Source organism: Ovis aries, chromosome 19, assembly GCF_016772045.2.
Source record: "Ovis aries strain OAR_USU_Benz2616 breed Rambouillet chromosome 19, ARS-UI_Ramb_v3.0, whole genome shotgun sequence".
Classification (NCBI taxonomy): domain Eukaryota; kingdom Metazoa; phylum Chordata; class Mammalia; order Artiodactyla; family Bovidae; genus Ovis; species Ovis aries.
Genome location: NC_056072.1, coordinates 32307074 through 32329732, shown reverse-complemented (window position 1 = coordinate 32329732; position 22659 = coordinate 32307074). Strand labels below are relative to the sequence as shown.

At 42.8% G+C, this 22659-nt stretch overlaps 1 protein-coding gene across 12 annotated transcripts in view; it reads right to left on the bottom strand.

Annotated features, from left to right (window-relative positions):
• FRMD4B (FERM domain containing 4B) overlaps window positions 1-22659 on the bottom strand; it is a 374847-nt gene that overhangs the window by 139131 nt on the left and 213057 nt on the right. For 10 of the 12 annotated variants that reach the window (XM_042235971.2, XM_042235970.2, XM_060402228.1 and 7 more), the window contains 2 exons: window positions 3233-3298; window positions 557-651 (listed from right to left, as the gene is read on the bottom strand). In XM_042235971.2, the coding sequence (XP_042091905.1) occupies window positions 557-651; window positions 3233-3298 (161 nt within the window). Of the gene's footprint in view, window positions 1-556; window positions 652-3232; window positions 3299-10287; window positions 10400-22659 lie in introns of those variants that run through there. The other 2 variants (XM_042235969.2, XM_060402227.1) reach the window with 1 other exon arrangement.

The following is a 22659-nucleotide window of genomic DNA, read 5'->3' as shown; positions in this document are numbered from 1 at the left end:
TTTAACAGGAGTGGATGACATTCTAGTATTTCCATCCCTGACAGATAAGCTAAATAAGAAGGCACAATTGCAGTCAAAGAAATGTGAAGACAGAATATCATCAAGAAAAATAAGCTCGTTGCAACAAATTTCTAAAGCACTTGGACAATATTTTGAGTTCTTAGAATGGCCAGTATTCCTTTTACCTTAGTCCTACAGAAAAATCTTGCATTAAAAAAGGTTTAGCTAAGCAGGACATGGGGTTTCCAAGGTGGATCAGTGGTAAAGATTCCACCTGCCAGGACAGGAGATGCCGGAGACATGAGTTTGATTTCTGGGTCGGGAAGATCCCCTGGAAGAGGAAAGGCTACCCACTCCAGTATTCTTGCCTGGAAAATCCCATAGACAGAGGAGCTTGGTGGGCTACAGTCTATGGGGTCGCAGAGAGTCGGACACAACTTGAGCTCACACACGAGCAGGACATACTCCAATTCTTGATGCATCCTGCCACTTTGGCCAATTGTGAGGGATGCATATAGGAAGATCAGACAAAAGGTTAAAGTGTTAAAACACTTACGTGTCATCTGTAAACGTGATTCCAAAGTACTCCTTTTCTTTCAGGTTGAAATGAGAAGCCACGAGATCCAGCAACTCTCTTGATAAAAGCTTGGGCTGTTGAGATATAAACCTGATTAGACACTCTCACTTACTGCTCCCACCTTATTCTCTCCCAAACAGTTTAAAACAGACTTTGTTTGTCTGTTTTGGATACCTGTGCCTTTCTGTGCTTAGGTTAATCTACTGCAGACCATTCTCTAAGGGCTTGGGAAGGGCAGGAAATGGGAATAGGAGCATTGCTGAGATGATCGCTTTCATATATTTGCAATTCCATCCAGAGCCTTAATTTTTCCTCCAAGGTAAAAGTGTATTTATTAATGCATTGTTGTTTCAGAAAAAAATGCTCTTTTATAAACAGTATGGCGCTAGTGATCAAGACAAAGAATGTTAACCACTGCCTAGGCTGTAGGAATAATTTTGCTTGGTGACGGTCAACTAAAGAGGCCCAAGATCCAAGGCTGAGGGGTCACAGAGAAAATTAACAACAACAAAAAAGCAACAAAACAGTAATAGTAACCATTTATTGTACTGAACTTCTTCTATCCATGATTTCATTTTAATCCTTACAATGAGCCTATGAAGTAGGAGTCCTTTCCATTTCATAGATGTGCCAACAAAAGCCAAGAGCAGCCAAGAATCTTATTTGATGTTCCACTTATGGAGCAGGTTTGAACCCAGTTCTGTCTGATTCCAAGGACTAAGCTTTTCATTTCTCTCCAGAGATGGAGTAACTGCATCCACTGTACAGATCATTATCATTAGTACTTACTGGGCACCTCCTTAGAAGAACAACCCAGTCTGTGAGCTTTTGGGAAGCACAGGCTCTGGCAGGTAAGAAGATGGTTTGGAATCAGCCAGAAAGTCCAGAGTGAGAGTGGATGGTGGATTTGCAGGGACTGGGGAAGGAAAAAGGGATCTGTGGGGAGGCATTCTAGATGGACTTTTCTCGAACTTTCAGCCACACAGTTTAGGACTCATTACGGTAGTCTGAGGGTTGGATATTTGTTGTTGGGGGAAGAAAGAATTGGGGATGTTTATTGTTGGCAAAGAAAAGAAGAAAGAAAGAAAAAAAAAAGGAAAAGAGAAAAGAAGAGAAATAGGGAGAAATCTAGACCAAAAGGTCTACTCTGGTGAAACTGTTACTGACTGTACTATTTTTGTTCTAATTGAAGCCTGTACATAGTGGACTAGGCACAAGCCTCAGAAAGGAGAAGAATTTAGGTTTGGTCAAGGGAGGGCATTCTTGTCATAGCTATAGGTGTGGCTGTCTGCAGGCTCTTCCATGATTTTTTAAGGCTATGAGTCCAGGGACTTCCCTGGCGGTCCCATGTTTAATACTCTGTGGTCCCACTGCAGAGGGTGTTGGTTCTATCCCTGGCTGGGGAATTAAGAGCCCAGTGCTTGGCAGCCAAAAAGTAAAACGAACAACAAAAAAAATAATCTGGGTCTAGAGTGTTGGGTAAATAAAGAGAGAAGCATCAATAATTAAGATACCGTCATTCATATAGCTCCATGTGTTTTACAGAGATTTCATTCACATATATAATCTAGTTTGATGTTTTTTAATTTTATTGAAAAACGCTTGATTTAAAACGTGTTAATTTCTACTACAAAGTGACTCAGTTGTACATATATTCTTTTTTCGTATTTTTTTTTCCATTGTGGTTTATCACAGGATATTGAACATAGTTGCCTGTGCTATACAGTAGGCCTTTGTTTATCCATCCTATATCTACTAGTTTACATCTGCTAATCCCGAGCTCCCAAGCAGACTCACAGACATAGGGAACAGACTTGTGGTTGACAAGGGGGAGGAGGTATGGGAGGGAAGGATTGGGAATTTGGGATTAATCTAGTTTCATTTTAACCATAATTTCTGAGAGGAAGATGAGTCAGTCTTAACCCCAGCTCACAGCCGTTGTAAATGAGTATTTAACTTAGACCATGCCATGTGGCAGGGAAAGCAGCAGAATGCAGTCTTAGCTCATAAAAACCCTTTCTGGGGGGCTTCCCTGGTGGCTCGGTGGTAAAGAATCTGCCTGCCAGTGCAGGAGACACAGGTTCGGTCACTCTCCAGGAGGATCCCGCAAGCCACAGGCAACTAAGCCCTGTGCCACAACTGCTGAGCCTGTGCTCTAGAGCTCAGGAGCCACAATCACTGAGCCCGCATGCCCTAAAGCTTGCGCTCTGCAACCAGAGAAGCCATGAGAAGCTTCTCATCACAGCGTGAAGCCCGCACACCGCACCTGGAGAGTGGCCCCTGCTTGCCACTAGAGAAGAGCCCATGGAGCAGCGAAGACCAAGCACAGCCAAAAATAATAATCTAAAAAAAACCCTTTCTGGGAAGCATTATGGTCAGCGATTGACCAACAAGAGGTAATTCAAAGAGATCAAGTCACTTGCCCAGGGTCAAACAGCTACTGAGTGTCAAAGCTGAGACTGGAATCCACACATCTCTGAATCCTGTCACCAGGCTATAGTTACTCTTAAATACAGGCAGGTATTGGCTTTGAAGCCCCTGCAAACAATCCTGTGTCACTGGTTCTGAGGCGCAGATAAGCCAGAAGCCCCCCCCTCCCCGCCTGGGGCTCACAGAGGGAAGCCGGATGCGCTGTCCCCAGGTGGCAACACCTACCTGAACCAGCAGCTCCAGTCTCCGGTCATCCAGGAGGCACACCTGGCAGTGCCTGCCTTCCGTCATCTGCGGGGACAAGACAGCAAGAGTGGTATCAGGCTGGGCACCCTCAAGCTTGATTTGCCATTTCTCTACATGTGATGTGCTTGGCCTAAAAATGCCATGAGCTGCAGTAATCATCAGTTTCGGTCGTCGTAAACAGATTATTATATGGCATCAGCTCTTTGATTTTTTTGTTTTAGCTCTTAGACTTAAAAGAGAAAAGAATGAAAAGCAAAGATCACTCAATGTGTTGAAAATATAATAGCTACCTGGCACGTACAAAATTTAACTATGAAAAGCAGGATTCCTGCCCAGAGGAAACAACTATATTTCTCCTTGAATCAGTATTTTATTTTTCAAATGAAAATATTTTTATTCATTAGTGTCTTTCAATAAACACAATACATGCATAATGTATTTGACAAACAAATTTGTCATATTTGACATAATGTATTTGACAAATGAAACTCAAGTTAAAAAGTGAAGTCTCCAGTTTTGAAATTTTGGTTCCCCTTTGTAATATATCACTACTGTAATTGATAGTTAAGAATAGTTAAGATACCCAGTTAAGAACAGCTTGATGTACAAACTACTAATTATATTTAATTTTTTATCACTTATAATTGCAACATAAAGAAATCTATTTCTTGTAAAATATTTAAACAATGCATAAAATGCAAAGATCCACTTTGATTACCAAAAGCTCCAAACCATTCTACCTGCACAAATTACCACTCTGTCAGTTTGAGGCAAATCCTCACAGACCATCTTTACATGGATTTTCAGATATACACATGTACATGTTAAAAACACATCAGTTCCGTTCAGTCATTCGTCGTGTCTGACGCTTTGCAACCCCACGGACTGCAGCATGCCAGGCTTCCCTGTCCATCACCAACTCCCGGAGTTCACTCAAACCCACATCCATTGAGTCGGTGATGTCATCCAGCCATCTCATCCTCTGTCGTCCCCTTCTCCTCCCGCCTTGAATCTTTCCCAGATATGGGTTAAAAACATTATTTTAATACTGTTAAATTAGACACATTGTTCTGAAATGAAGCAGGTACTCTTAATATTTGTATGTGTGTATGAGACTGTGGTATCTGTGTCGTATCTGGTATCTGTGTATATGAATATTTATATGTGTGAGGTTCTTTTTCAGTTCAAGTAGAACCGCTACACTCACTGTTTGCCCTTTTGCTTTTTTAATTCAATATTTCTCGGAAATCTTTCCAATGTCAACACATATAGACCAACCTCTTCTTCATAAAAGGCCTACAGTATCAAATCATTTGTGCAGACATATAATAATTCAATGAGTGTCCTGTTGAGAAACACTTAGGTTGTTTTCTGCCTTTTGCTGTCATAAGCAATGTCATCATAAATTTTGCACATCTAGCTTTGTCCATGGATGTAGAACTGCTGGGTCACTTTTGAAAAGCAAGCACAGCACTTTGTCTCTCAGCTGTTGTACAAAATTCTAAAACCCTGGGAATTCCCTGGTGGTCCAGCGGTTAGGACCTATGCTTTCACTGCTGTGGGCCCAGGTTCAATCCCTGGTACTGGAACTAAAATCCTGCAAGCCACATGGCTTGGCCAAACACAAAATGAAGCAAAACTGTAAGACCTGGAAACTCAGATACATATAACCAATTTTAAAACGAAAATCGCCTCCATTACTGAGCAGCAACTACATATTCAGCGTTGCTCCAAGTGCTTTTATGATATTATCTCTGAGTTCCCTAGTCACCATCTGAGCTTGGTGTTATTATCCCCAGTTCAACAGATGAGAAAATTGAGGCTCAGAGTGGGATAAGCCATGTGAAAGATACTAATTATAGTACTGTACTTACATTTTAAAAAAATTGGGGTATAGTTGCTCTACAATGTTATGTGAGTTTCTGCTGTACAATGAAGTGGATCAGTTATATGTATATATACATCCCCTCCCTTTTGGAAGACTTCCTGGTGGCTCAGACAGTAAAGCGTCTGGCGACAATGCGAGAGACCCGGGTTTGATCCCCGGGTCGGGAAGATCTCCTGGAGAAGGAAATGGCAACCCACTCCAGTATTCTCGTCTGGAAAATCCCATGGACAGAGGAGCCTCTTAGGCTGCAATCCAAGTCTAGAAGTAGCTCAGTTGGTTAGATGGTGGCATTATGGAGATGTGGCCCATAAGAACTTTGGAAATAGTGTTAAGAGGTAAGTGAGTAAGTTCTACGTTGTCTCATTTCCCCTGATTATGTCCTTAAATCTGCAAAGCTAAGTCTTTGGTGGCAAGAGGAAAGGAAACATATCTTTGTTTTAGGCACTAAGCTGGGAACATCATGGAAACTATCTCATTAAAACTCCACAAAACTCTACAATATGACAACACCCCCATTTTACAGACAAGGAAACCAAGGTACAGAGTTTAAGGTGAATTATTCAAATTTGCCTGGGCAAGAAAAAACCAAGTTAAAATTTGAATTAATGTCTAAATGAATTTTTAAAAAAAAGTCATCTTTTTTTCCTACTGTTCTACAGGGCTTCCCAGCTGGTGCTAGTGGTAAAGAATCTGCCTGCCAATGCAGGAGACATAAGAGATGCAGGTTCAATCCCTGGGTTAGAAAGATCCCCTTGAGGTGGGCATGGTAACCCAATCCAGTATTCTTGTCTGGAGAATCCCATGGGCAGAGGAACCTGGTGGGCTACAGTCCATGGGGTAGCAAAGAGTAGGACACAACTGAAGCAATTTAGCAACAATACACCCACTATAGGAGGAAATAAATCAATGTTTCAGTTTAACTCATTTGATCTCTTTTTAAAACCCACAAGCAAACCCAAAGCACATGCCCCAGAGAACAATATAAAAAAAATAATACTCAAAAGATCAACGGAAACAATATGAATCCATTAAGGAATATGTCAAAACTCATAAAATATTACAAAGCACTCTGTTGCTGCATAACCCAAATGAATTTATTTCCTGATTGAAAAAAAAAAAAAAAAAACTTCTTCTCTTTTCAGTTTTTCTTTGGATCCCCCTTGATTTAGGTCAATGTATCTTTTGTCAATACATTATTTTATCTCAGAGAATAGTAAATATTTTTTAGGTGTATCTGGCCATCTCATGATAGACATAGGGAGTGGTGCCCATGTTTGTACAACTTGGTTGTAACCCTTTAGCCTTAGTTGATTGAGGAGAAAGACAGCTGACCTAAGGTGGGCCAATCAGAACCTCAGTCCAGGGAATCTGGAATTGAGTCTGAGTGGATGAAAATATGGTGGTTGTGGGGCAGCCACCATCTGCAGCATGTAGAGAAAAAGGAAAACCAGCTGCAGGGAGGATGAAGGAGACAGGTAACTAGAAGGAGGCAAGAGAAAATCACACAGCCTGAGGAAAAGCTTGAGAGTTGCTATCAGAGTTTCTAGTGTCTCTCCAGTCACGTCTAGCCCATTCCACTGGTCTAGGTGAATCCTTATTCTTTTTTTAAAAAAATTTATTTCTTTATTGAAGTGTGGCTGATTTGCAATATTGAGTTAATTTCTGTTGTACAGCAAAGTGACTCAGTTATACATATGCATACATTCTTAATTATATTCTTTTCCATTGTGGTTTATCCAGAATCCTTGTTCTTGAGTTCCATAAAATATCCCTGTATTCCTTTGATAAATCCACTTCCCCTACGCCCCTCTCTTAAGCTCCCTTGAGTTGGAGCCTGCTTATTGCAACTAAAAGCATGTTCACAAGACACCACAAGTATCTATACTTTGTGCTAAGTCGCTTCAGTCATGCCTGACTCTGTGTGACCCCATGGACTATAGCCCACCAGGCTCCCCTGTCCATGGGATGCTCCAGGCAAGAACACTGGAGTGGGTTGCCATGTCCTCCTCCAGGGGATCTTGCCGACCGAGAGACTGAACCCGTGTTTCTTAGGTCTATCTGCCCTGGCAGGTGAGTTCTTTAAAGACGCCAGAGAATGGACTCCCCAGATGATGTCATTAATATGGTAAAATTACTCAAATTACTGATGCTCTCATCAAAGACAATACAACAGCTGGTGGGCAGTGGAAAGGACTTAACAAATACCCACCATGTGATGTGAGGATACACACACACAAGCTAGATGGAGAAGGGCAGTGCAGACGAACTGGGGAGATGCTGCTAGTTTTATGTCCACACTGGCATGTCCCAGCCCTGGCACATCTGAGCCCACAAGCCTAAGCCCTTTCCTTTGTGGGAGGATGGCTTCTCTGGGAGGTCAAAGGGCTGATTTGATCATCGGTAACAACAGAAAAACCTGCCTGGTGTAAGCTCTTTTATATAGAATGGATAAACACCAAGGTGCTACTGTATAGCACAGGGAACTATACTCAATATCCTACAAGAAACCGTAATATTCTAAAAAGAATATTTAGAAAAGAATATTCTTTCCTTTAGCAAGAATATTTAGAAAAGAATATTCTAAAAGAATGTAAATATATGTGTAACGGAATCACTTTACTGTATAGCAGAAATTAACACAACATTGTAGATCAGTACATCAAACCATACATTAACAAAATAGAGTGAAAAAAAAAAAAGAAAAACCTGCCCTTGTCACTTACTTAAATCAAAGGTTGAGAGGTGACAGGATGTATTTTGTTGGTCAAAACAATGCTTATGAATAAATTTCAGTTGATGACACTAGAAATTAGGATATGCCACTTAATAAAATTTTAGATGGTAAGATCCAGAAACTGTGGGATGGATTTCCTTCACAGCTACAGGGTGAGGCTGAGCAGCGCCCTCTGAAGATGGCGTTTGTTGCCTCTGGTTCACACATGTGTATTACGTGCCAGGTTCCTGGGAGTCCTGTTATGTGAATACGCAAACCACATTCAAGTACACTAGATGAGAGGGAAGAGACACAACCAAACGTCCAGGAAGGGCCTGGCATGCACGGGGCAAAGGGTGTGACACCTGACCCTTATTAACATACAGTATCTCAAAATAAATGACCCAAAGTCAGGTAGTCCTAATTCAGAGCTTCCAGCGTAACAGGGTTTCTAAGAGAGTTTAGGGGGATACAAATTTGAAATCCAAGCTACATGTGAACCAAAGTGTTTCTGTGTGATCACAAGAGAAAAATAGGAGAGGCTGCAGAATAAGAAAAAAAAATTCATGTTTTCTTCTTTAAAGAAAAAAAATTACTATTTCAGTCTCTACACAGCCTATGAAGGGGGAATCTCATTTAAGCACCAGGAACCTGAGGCCTGAGAAATGATGCAACTTGTATAACTGTTCTAAGCCAGACTTGGGCTCAAAATTGTACTTTATCTCTTACTATCTATATTACCTTTAAAAAAGTTACTCAGTCTTTCCAAACCACAGAAGCAACATCCTGACAGTTTTTAATCTGACACTCTTGAGAGTAAAATACTATGCTTCTGAGAACCACAATTATTATAGTCCCCACACACTTTAAAATTAGCAAGCAAACAGCTAAACTTTTCTGTAATCCATTTATCCTCCCTTTATTAAAACAAAAAACTTTTTAATAGGAAGAATGTTATCAACCCATTTTAAAGAAGATAAATGACAGGTGAAGTTTAAAAAGCACATGGTAGAAACATTCTCTAGAGCTGATGGAGCAGAAATAAAGTAAAAGAGAGAAGACAGCTAGTTTCTGTGTCCTTCTGTGTCCCTGTCACTGGGCTAAGCATTTTAATAAACACACTAACACCACCACTAACAAACTCTTTGTACATTCCAGGCACTGCACTAAGCACTTTACACATATGAACATATTCAACCCTCATGACACTCGCACAAGGCAGTAATCTCATCTCCCAATAACACAGGGGAAGGAGGTTACTAGGGTGACTATAAATAACAGGATTCATAAACAGCAGAACTAGACCCATACCCAAAGCTCAAGCTCTTAATTACTTAGCTACCCACAAGGTACTCCCTACGCTATAAAGTGACAAATTGTAGGAAAGCCTTCCCACGCAGCACATTTTCAGGAGAGGAGATAAGTGGGTAGAAAAGAGAAAACAATGCATTGTAAAGCAGGTATGAAAAACCATCTCAGTTCCAGGGCAGAATCATTTGACTAGAAGCAGTTAGAATCATAGAACTTAGACTCTTAGAAGAGATCTAATCTCCACTGCTTATTTGGAATGTGGGGAAATTAAGGACAGATGTGCCCAGTACCACACAGGGAGTCAGTATGAGCCCCAGGATTAAAATACAGGACTCTGGAATCTAAAAAATAAAAGCAATTAGTGAATAATAATAATAAAAAGGAACAGACTCACAGATATAGAGAACAAAGTGGGGAGGGGAGAGCGGCAAGGCAGGGTAGGGGACTCGGAGGCACAAACTACTAGGTATAAAACAGATACGCTACAAGGATATATTATACAGCACAAGGAGTATAGCCAATGTTTTATAATAACTTTAAATGCAGTAAAATCTTGAAAAATTTTGAGACACTATGTTGTACAGCTGAAACTTATATAATAAAACTCAGGTCTCTGTCTTTCAGGCCAGACAGAGCACACACGGGGAGTATGAGGTTACTCAGCTGCTAAACAACACTTTACACAAATGTACTTCCCCCCTCCAACAGATGGATTTAAAAAGGAAAAAATTTAAAAACTACTGTAACCATTAAAAAGAAAAAGCCTGGGCATTTCTTCTTTATTTTCAAATATGACTCCCACTGAAGCTTTCTCTTCTAATGTCATCCACAGGAGTCATATGTGAAGGGAGCTGTTAGGGTCACAATAATTATACTGACACATTCAAATCACCCTGGAGCCCCATAGGGACCACTGGAGCAGTTTCAGATTTGACCCCAACATAGCGACAGCCAACAGCAACAATGCTTCTCGTGGAATAGAAACACATGTAAGAAAACGATCTCTTTGGAAAGTTTCTCTTGACACCCACCCAGACTGGATATCCCTCCCACCACCCCTTCCCTCCTTCAACCTCAGGAGCTTGGAGGTTAAAATCGTGCATGTTGGATTAAAACTCCCACCTCAGTGGCTGCCCTGCGCTTGCTCCCCAGCTGATAGAGCAGGTCCTCAGAGGCTAAGTGCTGAGTGCTGGTGGAAAGACCTCCATCTGCTTAGCGGTAAATGAGGAAGATCAGAAGGGAAGTGAGAACCGGCCACAGGCCAGACCTCTGGCTTCCTGGGGCGCCCTGGATGTGCAGCCCGTAGTGGGATTCAAGTCTGCGAGAACCTCCCCCTACCAAATCCCAGTCTCACTACCTGATTTAGAACATGAGAGCAGAGAGTCAGAAAACCAGAAACAAGCAGAAACAACAACAACAAACCCCTCCAAACAAACCTAAGGGCAAGTCAATACAGGGCATGGTGGGATCATTCCTAATGACTGGGGGCAGCTTAGAAAGCAATAGGACGTATCAATTACAAAAATAAAATAAAATTAAAAAAATTAAAAAAAAAATAAAAGACCAGAACCCCAGCCTACTTTGGTTTTGCTTTAGTAGCTCTTTGGAACACGGAAATGTAAAACCGTGGTAAGGAAGCAACAAGCTTCATTTCCTCTCTCTCATTCCCTTTTGACCTTTACTGAAAGTTCAGCAAAAGAGGACCTGTCTCATTGAAATGACTCCTCAAGATGTGTTGTGGGGTGATAGATCTAGAGTCTAGTCCACCATCATCTCTTACCTGGATGTGGGTAAAATCAGCTACCTAATCGGGATTCATTCTTTTAAGTCCAGTCTCCCTATGGTCTTGTGAATGATCTCCCTTCACTCCCTGCTTAAAAACACCCAAAGGCTCCTCCAGCAGTGCAGTGGAGAATCCAGCTCCCTGCCTCACTGACACTGTCCACGGAACCTGACCCCCCACCCTCTCTAACTTCATTTACAACCCACCTGCCTTGACTTGACACACCAGTCACACTGACCCTCTTTTCTTCCTCAGAACCAAGGCTTGTTCCTACTTTGAGACCCAGTATACACTGTTCTCTCTGTCTGGAACACTCTTGCCCCAGATTATGGCATGACTGGGTGCTTTTGCATCTTTCAGATGTTAAATCAAATGCCAGCATCTTCAAGAGGCCTTCCCTGTCCTCAGTGTAAAGCGTGGACACTGTCTCTCATACCACATTGCTGTGGTATGAGAGACAACATACCAGAAAAGAAATATTTTGTTGTTGTTTGTTTATTCTTCTCTGAACGTTGATTCCACGGGAGAGGCCCTGGTTGATGTGTTCACCACTGTATCCCCAAGGCCTGGAACAGTGCCCAGCACGTGGTAAGAAAGTGGACAATAAATCTCTGCTCAGGGAAGGAATGCTTTAACTGGTCTGAGTCTAGATGCAGTTACCAATGAAATTGGTTCACAAATGATTTAAACGTGTAGAGCATAATGCAAATTGAGGACGCTCCAAAAACACCTCCCAAGCCTTGACCAGACAGACAAACACATACAAAAAAACAAAAACAAGCTTTCCACCCTGAGAACAAGGTGTGCTATTAATTCCTCATGAGATGAGATATCTTGGAGGAAATGGAGAGACCGAAAAGGGACGTATCTGGGACGTTCTTACTTTAGGATCTATTGAGTGGATGGAGTTTTAGATTTCACGCACATGATGTCAACCTCAGCTGAACAGGGTCCCTTTATACCGTCTCTGGGTGCTGAGTGAATATAAGCTATTGACACTCTCGTTCAGAGAATGGCCTAGACTGACACAGACGTCTCCAGTGCCAGTCAGCTGCAATTTCCCTTAAGGTCTTTCAAGACGGTGCCTGCCCTCCCAGCATGCAGTCCCTGGGGACTTCTTTTTTCAGTATCAATCACCCATTCTCTTAGCTTTGAGGAAGCACGCAGGACATGTCACACGAGCGCTAAGCAGTTCACGTGGGTACCGTCTTTTTTTCATGCGGTAAACAACCCTTGGAAGTGAGAAGTTTTCCTGTTGAGATTTTGTAGGTGGCAAAACTGAAGGGCAGAGATGTTGAGTAACTCGTCTCGGGTCAAGATGCTGTGTGACCTGGGGCAGAATCTCGGGACCATTAGTTCTATCAAAGTAGGACTCCTGGGAGTCTCCTGCAGTTCACTGGGACCAGAGTAGGCAAAGGAGAGACAGTGAGGAAGGAAGAAGCACAGGTGGCATAAAAGAAGCAGAGGAAGAAAGGAAACTGGGCCGGGGTTTGGGGGGTGAAAAAGAAGAGGTGAATTCCCTTAACCAGGGAGGAATAATCTGCTTTAAGAAAAATACTAAGAAGTAATGGCTGCTGTGGCCAGCTCTTTCCAGAGAGCTTTCTTTTCTCTATGTGGGCCATTTACATTCTCTCATAACAACACTGTGAGGTAGATTCCAATCCTTTACCACTCTGGTGAGAAAACTGAGGCTCAGAGAAGGTAACTGACGGACCCCAGCCCACAAGGTTACAGAGCTAGGATCCAATCCTGTATCACACTGGTGAGAAAACTGAGGCTCAGAGAAGGTTACTGACGGACCCCAGCCCACAAGGTTACAGAGCTAGGAAGAGGTGGCTCAGGCTTATGCTCAGTCGTACCCAACTCTTTGCGACCCCATGGACTGTGTGTAGCCCGCCAGGCTCCTCTGTCTGTGAGATTATCCTGGCAAGAATAACCCACTGGAATGCATTGCCATTTCCTCCTCCAGGGGATCTTCCTGACCCAGGGATTGAACCTGTTTCTCCTGCGGCTCCTGCACTGGCAGGTGGGTTCTTTACCACTGAGGCCCCTGGGAAGCCCAGGGAAAGGTGGAATAGGACATCAATGCAGGCATCTGACTCCATGGTCCATGCCCTGCACTGTTGGGTCTCACTACTTCTGTTACGAGCTGTGGTGCTAGTGGTAAAGAAGCCCCCTGCCAATGCAAGAGTGCAGGAGACACGAGTTCAGTCTCCAGGTTGGGAAGTTAATACCCAGGAGAAATGGCAACCCACTCCAGTATTCTTGCCTGAAGAATCCCACGGACAGAGGAGCCTGGCAGGCTATAGTCCACGTGGTCGCAAAGAGTTAGACATGATTAAGCATCCACAATTATTAGTCTTACACATTAAATCACATGTGGCTGAGGCATTTTACATATCATCTTGATCATCATGCATCACACTATTCTGGAAGAGCTTGATCTAGATCCACCAAATTACAGCTGCCTGGTTCCAGCCACTATCTGAAAGCAAGGTCAGAGGTGTGCAAAAAGTTTTTGCAATCACCATTCCTTGGCTATCTCTTGCAGTTGCCAAAACGGCTTCTCTGTGCTTGTTAATGATTTTCAGTGACTACCAGGATGGAGTCAACTCCCACCTCTTGTGCCGCCGGTTCTGTCCTAACTTATGAGAGCACTCTGGGTACAGGATGATTATTCATGGGTTAGGTGGCTGCCTGGGCCTGACTCCATTATTCTGGGCTTAAGAATGCAGTCCAGCACACAGCGCAGTTGATTCAGGGTAGAGAAACTCTGCAGCATGTGTTCATTCATTCACTCAACCAATATTCAGCACTTCCTAAATGCAAGCACTATTCTGGGTACTAAGATACCCATAAATGAGATCCACAGGACACTGTCTCTGAAGCTTGTCTCACAGTGTGATTTCTCAACACTGGCACCATTGACATTTGAGGCTGGACAATTCTTTGTTGTGGGGTCTACCCCCATGCACTGTAGGATTTTTAGCAGCCTCCCTGGCCTCAACCCACTAGATGCCAGTACTCCTTCCTTCCACGTGACAACCATATGTCTTCTGACCCTGAAAAGTGTCTCACAGAGGACGAAATGGTCCCTGATTGAGAACAACTGCTCTAAAGATAAGATGAAAACATGAACAAGGGTTGGGGAGTAGAGACAGATTGGAAGTTTGGGATTGATATGTACACACTTCTGTATTTAAAGCAGATAACCAACAAGGACCTCCTGTATAGCACAGGGAATGCTGCTCAATATTCTATAATAACCTAATGGGGAAAGACTTTGAAAAAGAACAGATACGTGTACATGTATAACTGAATCACTTTGCTGTACACCTGAAACTAACACAACATTGTTAATCAACTATGCTCCACGATAAAAGAAAAAAAAATGAAACAAGATATTTTCAGATAAGAATAGGGTTCTGAAATAGCTCAGTTGGCAATGCAGTGAAGTTCTGAGCATGTGCAAAGAACATGCTTTGAAACTGACTTCTTACCCAGGAAGCACAAAACTTGAGCAAGTAGATGGAGAAAAGTTAAATTGGACCACAGCTCTTGACAGGTGGCTCCCAGGAGAGATTGGAAGAATAACCTTATTTTCTGGATGTTAGCATTCAACTGCTAGCCCCTTTCTGCCTGGCAGAGGTTGGAGAAAAGCAAACAAGAAAAGCTATTTCTGTGGCTCCAGCATCAACCTGGCAAGCAAGCTCAGTCAGCTTTAGCAGACATTCCCCAGGGAGGATATTCTCATAAAAGACAATCCCTTATCAGATTATCTCCTGATCTCATAAGACAGGTGAAAAGAAAGGGCAGGTTTGAAAGAAAGAAAAAGAAAGACAGAAATGGGGAGGGAGGGAGGGAGGGGAAAGCCTGGAGCTGAAGGCCATCAGGAGAAACCAGCCTGGTGTCAATGAGGCGTGCACAGGTTTTAGAATCAGGAGGTGTGGGTGTGTGTCCCAGCTCTGTCATGTAACTAACAGTGTGGCCTGAAAATCAGACTCTCTCAACCTCAGTGTATGTGCCTATAAAATGGGAATGATAAGAATCAATCTCATTTAGCTTTGTCTCTTGTATTAATGCAGGTTGAACCTATTGTAAAATTTACTTCAAAGGTCAGAAGGTAGTCATATCACCAGTCATTCACTCAATTTACTGGGCACAGATTATGCATTAGGATCTGTGCGAAGTGCCTGACATGCTTTCCCGACCTTACTCCAGTGCAGTGAGTCTTAGAATTAGTGGAAATGATTTATAAGCTGCTGACTACTATTATGTGAACTGTAAGTGGTTATTTTCAGTTGGTTAAGTGACTGTTTTCCTTAAGAAAAAAGTTCTCCTGGATTATTAAGAAGTCAAACTGTCATATTAGCATTGAACAGTTTAACTCCACCAGTTAAACTCTGGAGAGAGCAGGCAACTCAACAGCTGGGGATTAATTCCATTCTGATTTCTCAGTGATAATCAAGAGATTAACTCAAAATCACCATTTGTAGCTGCCTATGTGCACAAAATGTGCTTCCCACATGGGCTTCCCAGGTGGTGCGGTGGTAAAGAATCTGCCTGCCAATGCAGGAGACGCAAGAGATGCAGCTTCTCTCTCTGGGTCGGGAAGATCCCCTGGAAGAAGAAATGACAACCCACTCTAGTATTCTTGCCTGGAAAATCCAGTGGACAGAGAAGCCTGGCAGGCTACAGTCTACAGGGTTGCAAAGAGTTGGACGCCACTGAGCAACTGAGCCTGAGTTCAAGCATGCGCCCAAAGCTGGGAAAACTCTTGCAAACTCTTGCTCCTTATCTGCCACCAAGCCATGTCTGGGGCTAGCTACTCTTGTTTTCACCAACACAAAATGGAAATTAATACATGTTGATTGTGTTGTCCATGTCTTGTGCTTTGACATACATTTTATCCACCAAATTCTCACAACCATCCTGTGAAGTAGATAGTTATGGCGTGCCAAAGGGTCCCAGGTAATAAGGGGCTGAGCCAAGTTCAAGGAGGAGCTCATCAAAGGAAAAGGGGGAAAATAGGTGACCTGTCCTCACAGAAGCTTCTTCATGGAAGCAGCTGCCGTGAAAACAGGGTTCTCTATATATACATATTCAGACTCTGCATCATTTTCCAATTAGAAACTCTGATGAGACACTGTCAAGTGTTTATTTTCAGGAAACCATGGAGGATATGTCTGCTTTTTTTTTACCCCCCCAGAAAGAAACATCCTCTTTACTTAAAACCAGTTGTTAGACTGTATTTTTAGACATCATAGTACAGTATAAATGAGTCAAAAAAGAAACGGGAGGGTACAGATACTGTAAACAGGAAAAGTCGCAAAGTGGAACCAAGAAAAGCTGAGAAGACTGCCCGGGCCAAGGGGGATTTTCGTTCCTGTCTGCCTTTCAGGTTGACCAGAAAAGAAGCTCTCTGGTCGCTGGGTAGAAATTGGAAAGTTTAGCTTTAGTGATCATGCCAGTAGCAGACACCCTGTGGTTTGGAAACTCTTTGCTTTGCCAACTGTCAGTTCTCTCTTTTCCCATGAAAAACAGCCTGTAGGAAGGAGTGAAAGTACTGCGTCTTTCAAAAACTTAAAGACAAGTACAGCTCAGGTGGAGGGATTTTAAAAATAAACTGCTGTACTTGTAACTGAAAGATACTCTCAGTACTGTTTATTCAGTAAGGCACATTTGGAAATCTGGACTCGATATAAGCCATCTACAGAGCAAACAGATTACATACATTGCCATACAAACCTAAGAATAAACAAAAACTAATCAGAAAACCTTAATCAACTTTACACTAATTTTAGAAGAAACACTTATTGTCAGAATTTTCATGTTTCAATTTTTTCATTGGCCTTCTTAGAATGTCTCTGATTTATGCTTTTCAAACTCTCTTGGTTCTTTGGGTCCAAGTATAAGTAGAGGATAAAATAGATCCTTGTGTTAGTCACTCTGTCGTGTCCAACTCTTTGCAGCCCCACAGACTGTAGCCCGCCAGGCTTCTCTGTCCATGGAATTCTCCAGGCAAGAATACTGGAGTGGATTGCCATTTCCTTCTCCAGAGGAACTTGCCAACCCAGGGATTGAACCCTGGTCTCCTGCCTCACAGGCAGATTCTTTACCATTTGAGCTACAGGGAAACCTAAAATAGATCCTTAGGGAGTTTATAATTATTATATTAATAATACAAATGGATTCTACTAGATCCAGATTCCTATCTTGGTTGATAGAAATGTCTATTTGAGTAGGGGATTTAGAAAAGCATTACCAAGTAGTGAAAACAGAAAAGTCACTTCATTTTGGACAATACAGAAAAATTCTTAACATCCAGGACTCATTCTACCATCACAGAACAAACCATTCCCCTCAACCTAGATACTGCTAATATTCCGTGATGAACCTTTAATGTCATCTAATGCTGGTTGTGCTTTCAAAGAGGATTCGGTCTTTTCTTTTGAGGCTAACGTTGGATTCAAAGATTAAAACAGAGCAACCCCAAAACTGGAAGGCTACAGGTCAGAGAGATGAGAGAAATTCATAACAAGAGCGCAAGAAGACTTCTGAGTGAGCATCAGGAATACAACGAGGGGAAAAGAATCCTCTGAGGGAGCCATCCCCCAACAGCTTGAGAGCATCTACTGTCCCGTTTTCAAGCTGGTTTTTAAGTGCAACCAATATTAAAAATTAAGATAGATTAACTTACATCTTTTACTCCCTTTTACTATTCTCTTTGTTCTTGAGGTTATTAACATCTAGTGAATCAGTACGGTAGCAGTTCTGTTTAGTGATGCCTAATGCTCATCTTTTCCCATCTCAGTGTTGTTAACCTTGATGACATGAAGTCATTCAAGGTGAGAATATTATTGGAAATTGGGCATGGAAATTGGCAAATGCTACCTGGTGGCTTGGGCTTCACCGATGGCTCAGTGGTAAAGAATCTACCTGCCAATACAGGAGATGCGGGTTTGATATCTGGGTCAGAAAGATTCCCTGGAGGAGGAAATGGCAACCCACTCCAGTATCCTCGTTTGGAAAATCTCATACACAGAGGAACCTTGTGCCCTACAGTCCATAGGGTTGCAAAAGAATCAGATACAACTCAGCGAGTAAACAAGAACAACTGATCAGTGCCCTTGTCCCCAGAGAGCTGGTTGTTAAACATTTACCAGCATACCACTGGAGAAGTTCAATGGGAGAAGGAGGTCTAGGGGGAGGACATTGCTCAGAGCTCTAGGTCAGGATGCTGAGACCACTGAGAGACACGTGACAAAAGTAAAGAACAGAGGTTTTCGGTCCAGACATTACTCTGTTCAAAGCTCAGCTGATTCAACTTTCTTAGGATTTATTTATTACATCTCTAAAATGGGACTAATAATAGCTACTGACAGAAAGAAGAGCTTGGTGAAAGAGGCGGGCATAAACAATGCCTGTTATACTTTATTATTTATTTGAAAAGTCTCCAGTGGGCTAGCTCATTGCTGAGGTTCTCTCGACCCAGGACTAGGATGCTCGTATCAAATGCTCAGTGTCATTTGCTTTTCCCATTATTTTGGTACTAGAATGTAAGCTTCACTTACTGTTGCTTTCCTAGCCCCTAAGCCAATACCAAGACCACTGTAGGGCAAAGTAAGTATGTGTGGAATGAATGAATTTCCCTTCATTTTCAGCTCCTGATCCACTTCTGGGTTTTCTGCCCGTTTCTACTGTTGAAGTCTCATTGGCAAGTGAGGGACTCCTTTGCCTCTTAACTGCCAGGTCCCAACCAGCTGTGTTGCTGCTACCTTTCTGGAATCGATCAAACCACTGGAACTCTTCTGCTAAAGCAGACCGCCGTGACCTTAAAGCCTCGGTGAAAGACGCTTCCAGGATTTTCATCACAAGCAGAACCAAGCCTATGTCATTCTGCTCTGTCGGCAAGATTCCCCCTGCTTCTATTCCTGTTCTGAAATAATCCCAGTTCCGTTCTGCCCCCATCAGAACGGGTGAGTCTTGTGAAAGGAAATCTCATCCAACACTTGGGGCTGTAACCGGGGCGAACCAAATATTTCCCCTGGTGGCCCTGCCTCAGTCCTGTTTCTTAGATGTGCTCTCCTAGAGCGGCATTTCTGAAGGGAGGGGGTGTGTGGTTATTTAAAACAGGATGGGTGTCTCTGAATGGTGGATTATGCAGACTCAGTGGGAAGTCATCAGCTTCCAGAATTTCTAGTACTTTTCTAATCACATTTGCTTTAGTCAGAGGGGTTAAGCAGGGTGGAGCTGCCCACTTGGCTAGTGCAGGGTAGTGGCTGGGAGCAGCCCTGAGGAAGACCAGTGGGCATGATGCCTGACCCTGGCTCTGCCTCAAACTAGCTGCACACTTCAGGCAAGCCACTTACCTTCTCTGAGTAGTTGCTATAAAATGGGGATAGTTTTGCCTGGTGCATTGTAGCATCCCATGGGTGTGCGTGTTAAGTCACTTCAGTCCGGTCTGACTCTTTGTGACGCTATAGACTGTAGCCCGCCAGGGTCTTCTGTCCATGGGATTTCCCCAGGCAAGAATACTGGAGCGGGTAGCCATGTTCTTCTTCAGGGATCTTTTCAAACCAGGGATCAAACTTAAGTCCCTTGTGTCTCCTGCATTGGCAGGCAGGTTCTTACCACTAGCGTCACCTGGGAAGCTATCAGAAGCAGCTTATTACTTTTTAAAGTACAGTGTGTTATTTAAGAAGTGTGATGCTCAAGACCATAGACTCTGAAGTAAGACTTGGGTTTAAACCCCAGCTCTCCTCGGTAGCACCTGTGTGGTCTTATACAGGTATTTGACTTCACTTTGAGCCCTGGTTTCCTGGTCTGAAAGAAGAAATAACAATAGCACCCCCTGCCAAGAGCTGGAAAGAATACATAAGATAATATACATAAAATGCTTAGCAGAGCACACACCTTACAAACACACTTTTCACTAATAAAAACCAAGGAATTTCTACAGGGTCTTCCCTGGTGGCTCAGTGGTAAAGAACCAGCAAAAGGATAACTGGTTACTATGAGATGAGGCTGGAGGTGGGTGACAAAAATCAAAGAAAGACAGAAAGAACGAGAAGACTGCTTCACTGGTCCTCATCTATAAAATGGACATACAAACATGACTAAGTTTATCAGCTTACTGTGAGGATTAAATGAATGAATAAGCATAAAGTGCAGTGCTTGGCACATGGTGTTGTTCAGCCTCTAAGTCCTGTCTACTCTGCGATCCCCTGGACTATAGTCCACCAGTCTCCTCTGTCCATGGGATTTCCTAGGCAAGAATACTGGAGTGGGTTGACATTTCCTTCTCCAGGGGATCTTCCTGACCCAGGGATTGAACCTGTGTCTCCTGAGTCTCCTGCATTGACAGATGGATTATTTACCACGAAGTTATCTGGGAAGCCCATAGTGACTATTACTTTCTTATAATAAATACTAAAACGATTCTGTTTTAATCATCTCTTCCAAACTCTTACTGGTTAATATGCAGACACGGATCCCCCACTCTTTTTAGATCCCTCTATTTCTACCTTTGTTACCAAGTCAGTGGATGGCCTGGTAACATATTTCCCTTGGCTGGTAAATCTATAACACATTTTACAAGGCTACTTCAGGTCATGGTGAAGGTCCACGGTGAACTCTATTCAGTTCCCTTTCTTTTTCCTATGAAACGTAATTTTGGCCTAGAAAATGAAACTTTGTGTAAAGTATCAGTTTTAGATGGAGAAGGAACTGGCAACCCACTCCAGTACTCTTGCCTGGAAAATCCCATGGACAGAGGAGTGTGGTGGGCTACAGTCCATGGGGTCACAAAGAGTCGGACACAACTGAGCAACTCAACTTTCACTTTTTTGTTTTAGAATAGTTCTGTCATGAACTTGGGACAGTTTTTGCATCTGTAAAATAGGAAGTGAGATACGCAGGGTTAAGCACGGACTTCAGCATTAGGCAACCCGGGATGCAAGACTTGACTCCAACAATTAGCCAGTGGGACCTGGACAATTCATTTAACCCTTGTAAATGGGTTTTTTTTTAATTTGAAAAATATGGACAGTAACAGTATCTACCTCATGGAGTTCAGGCTAAAACACAAGAACGGGTGGGAAGAACCCCACGCAGCACCTGCCATTCTGTGTTAGCCATGATGAATAATGGTGACTCTTGAACCTACCACAGGCACGGTGTGACTACATGGACCACTAAGAAAAATGTTCTGCAGGCCCCAGAAAAGGCAGAAAACATCTGGGTCTGGAAAACACATCAGTGGGACAGGTTGATGGCACAGACAAAACATCCTCAAGCAGGATGCTTTGTATACACAAGAAGATAAACAGATCTGAAACAGTCTAGTCAGATCAGGAGAATTCCCCTCCATGCTTCCATCTCACAGGAGTGGAAGGTTCCCACGAGGGTCTCCCTGACCAAGGGGGTCTAGCTTCAGAGCTGATTCAATCAGAAGAAAGCTTCCATCACTCCTGCAGACCACCTAATCCTGCACTGCTCGCTCCCTGTCCACCCTCCCTGGTCTTGTACTCCTTTTCCCCTAAATCTCTGGCTCCAGCCACACTGTCCTCTTCTAGTTCTCCCTCTGTATGATCTCATTCACACCTCAAAGCATGAGGAAGTTTGGAAAGTGACTGGCTAAACCAATTTGTTCTTAAAAACACAGATTAAACATTCATTTCTCATAGAAGCCATTGTGTAGTGGTTATGAGTAAAGACTCTGAAGTCAGCTCGCCCAGGGTTCAAATCCTGACTTCAATGTTTTGCTAGGGGCTCCACATGGGCAAACAACCTCATCTCTGTGTTCTTCTGTTTCCTGATCTGAGTAATGGAAACAGTACTAGTGCCTTGCTATGAGGTTTGAATAAGCTGATGAACAGGGTGTCTGGAATAGCCGTGGGCCCCATAACTCTTACTATGAGTGTGTGTTGTGTTCTTTCAGCTCTCTATACTTCTCTTTTGTAGCATTTCTCACAATTGTAATTAAAGAATGATGTACTTTGTTGTATAATATGTACCTCCAGGGACCCTATCTGTCTTCTTAATCACTGGACCCTGAGCTTATAGCTGGCACCGTGTAGAAGCAGCTGCTCAATAAATGTCTGTTGGATGAAAAAATGGAGTTGCTTATTCATTTTTAAAAAACTGAGAGCACAACGGAGTCTTCTTGTCTCACATAAAATATTTAAACGCTATCTAGCTGATGAGTAGCTTCTTTTAAAAAGAAGGAAAAAAGGATAATGTAAAACCAAGATCTGTGGTATGTTGGAACTCAGTACTTGTTTTAAAAAAGAGGGGCGCTTGCACTTCAGGTGAGCGCTTGGGGATATGCATGGTTACTACGAACAAGTTCCTAGCATTGCAACTCAAATATAGTGCTTACTGTGTAATCTCTGCAGATTTTCGGATGAATCCCTAAAGCCAGGTGACTGCTCTAATGGTGAACAGAACAATTACTTGCAAGTCCCACTCGAGTGACCTTACTCTTAACACAAGGCCAAGTACCAAGAGGGTGCCTGCCTCCTCCACACTCCAGTTATTGGAGGAGGCACGACTCCTCTCAGAGATGTGGTATAAACAGCTGTAGAGCCTCCTCTGCAGGTGGAAGGGCTTGCCCTTAGGTTCTAAATACCTTGTATGGAGTCCACGACAATTCCCGAATCACACACTTCTAGTGGGCTCGAATAAGGTTAAGTGCTAAAGAGTTCTCC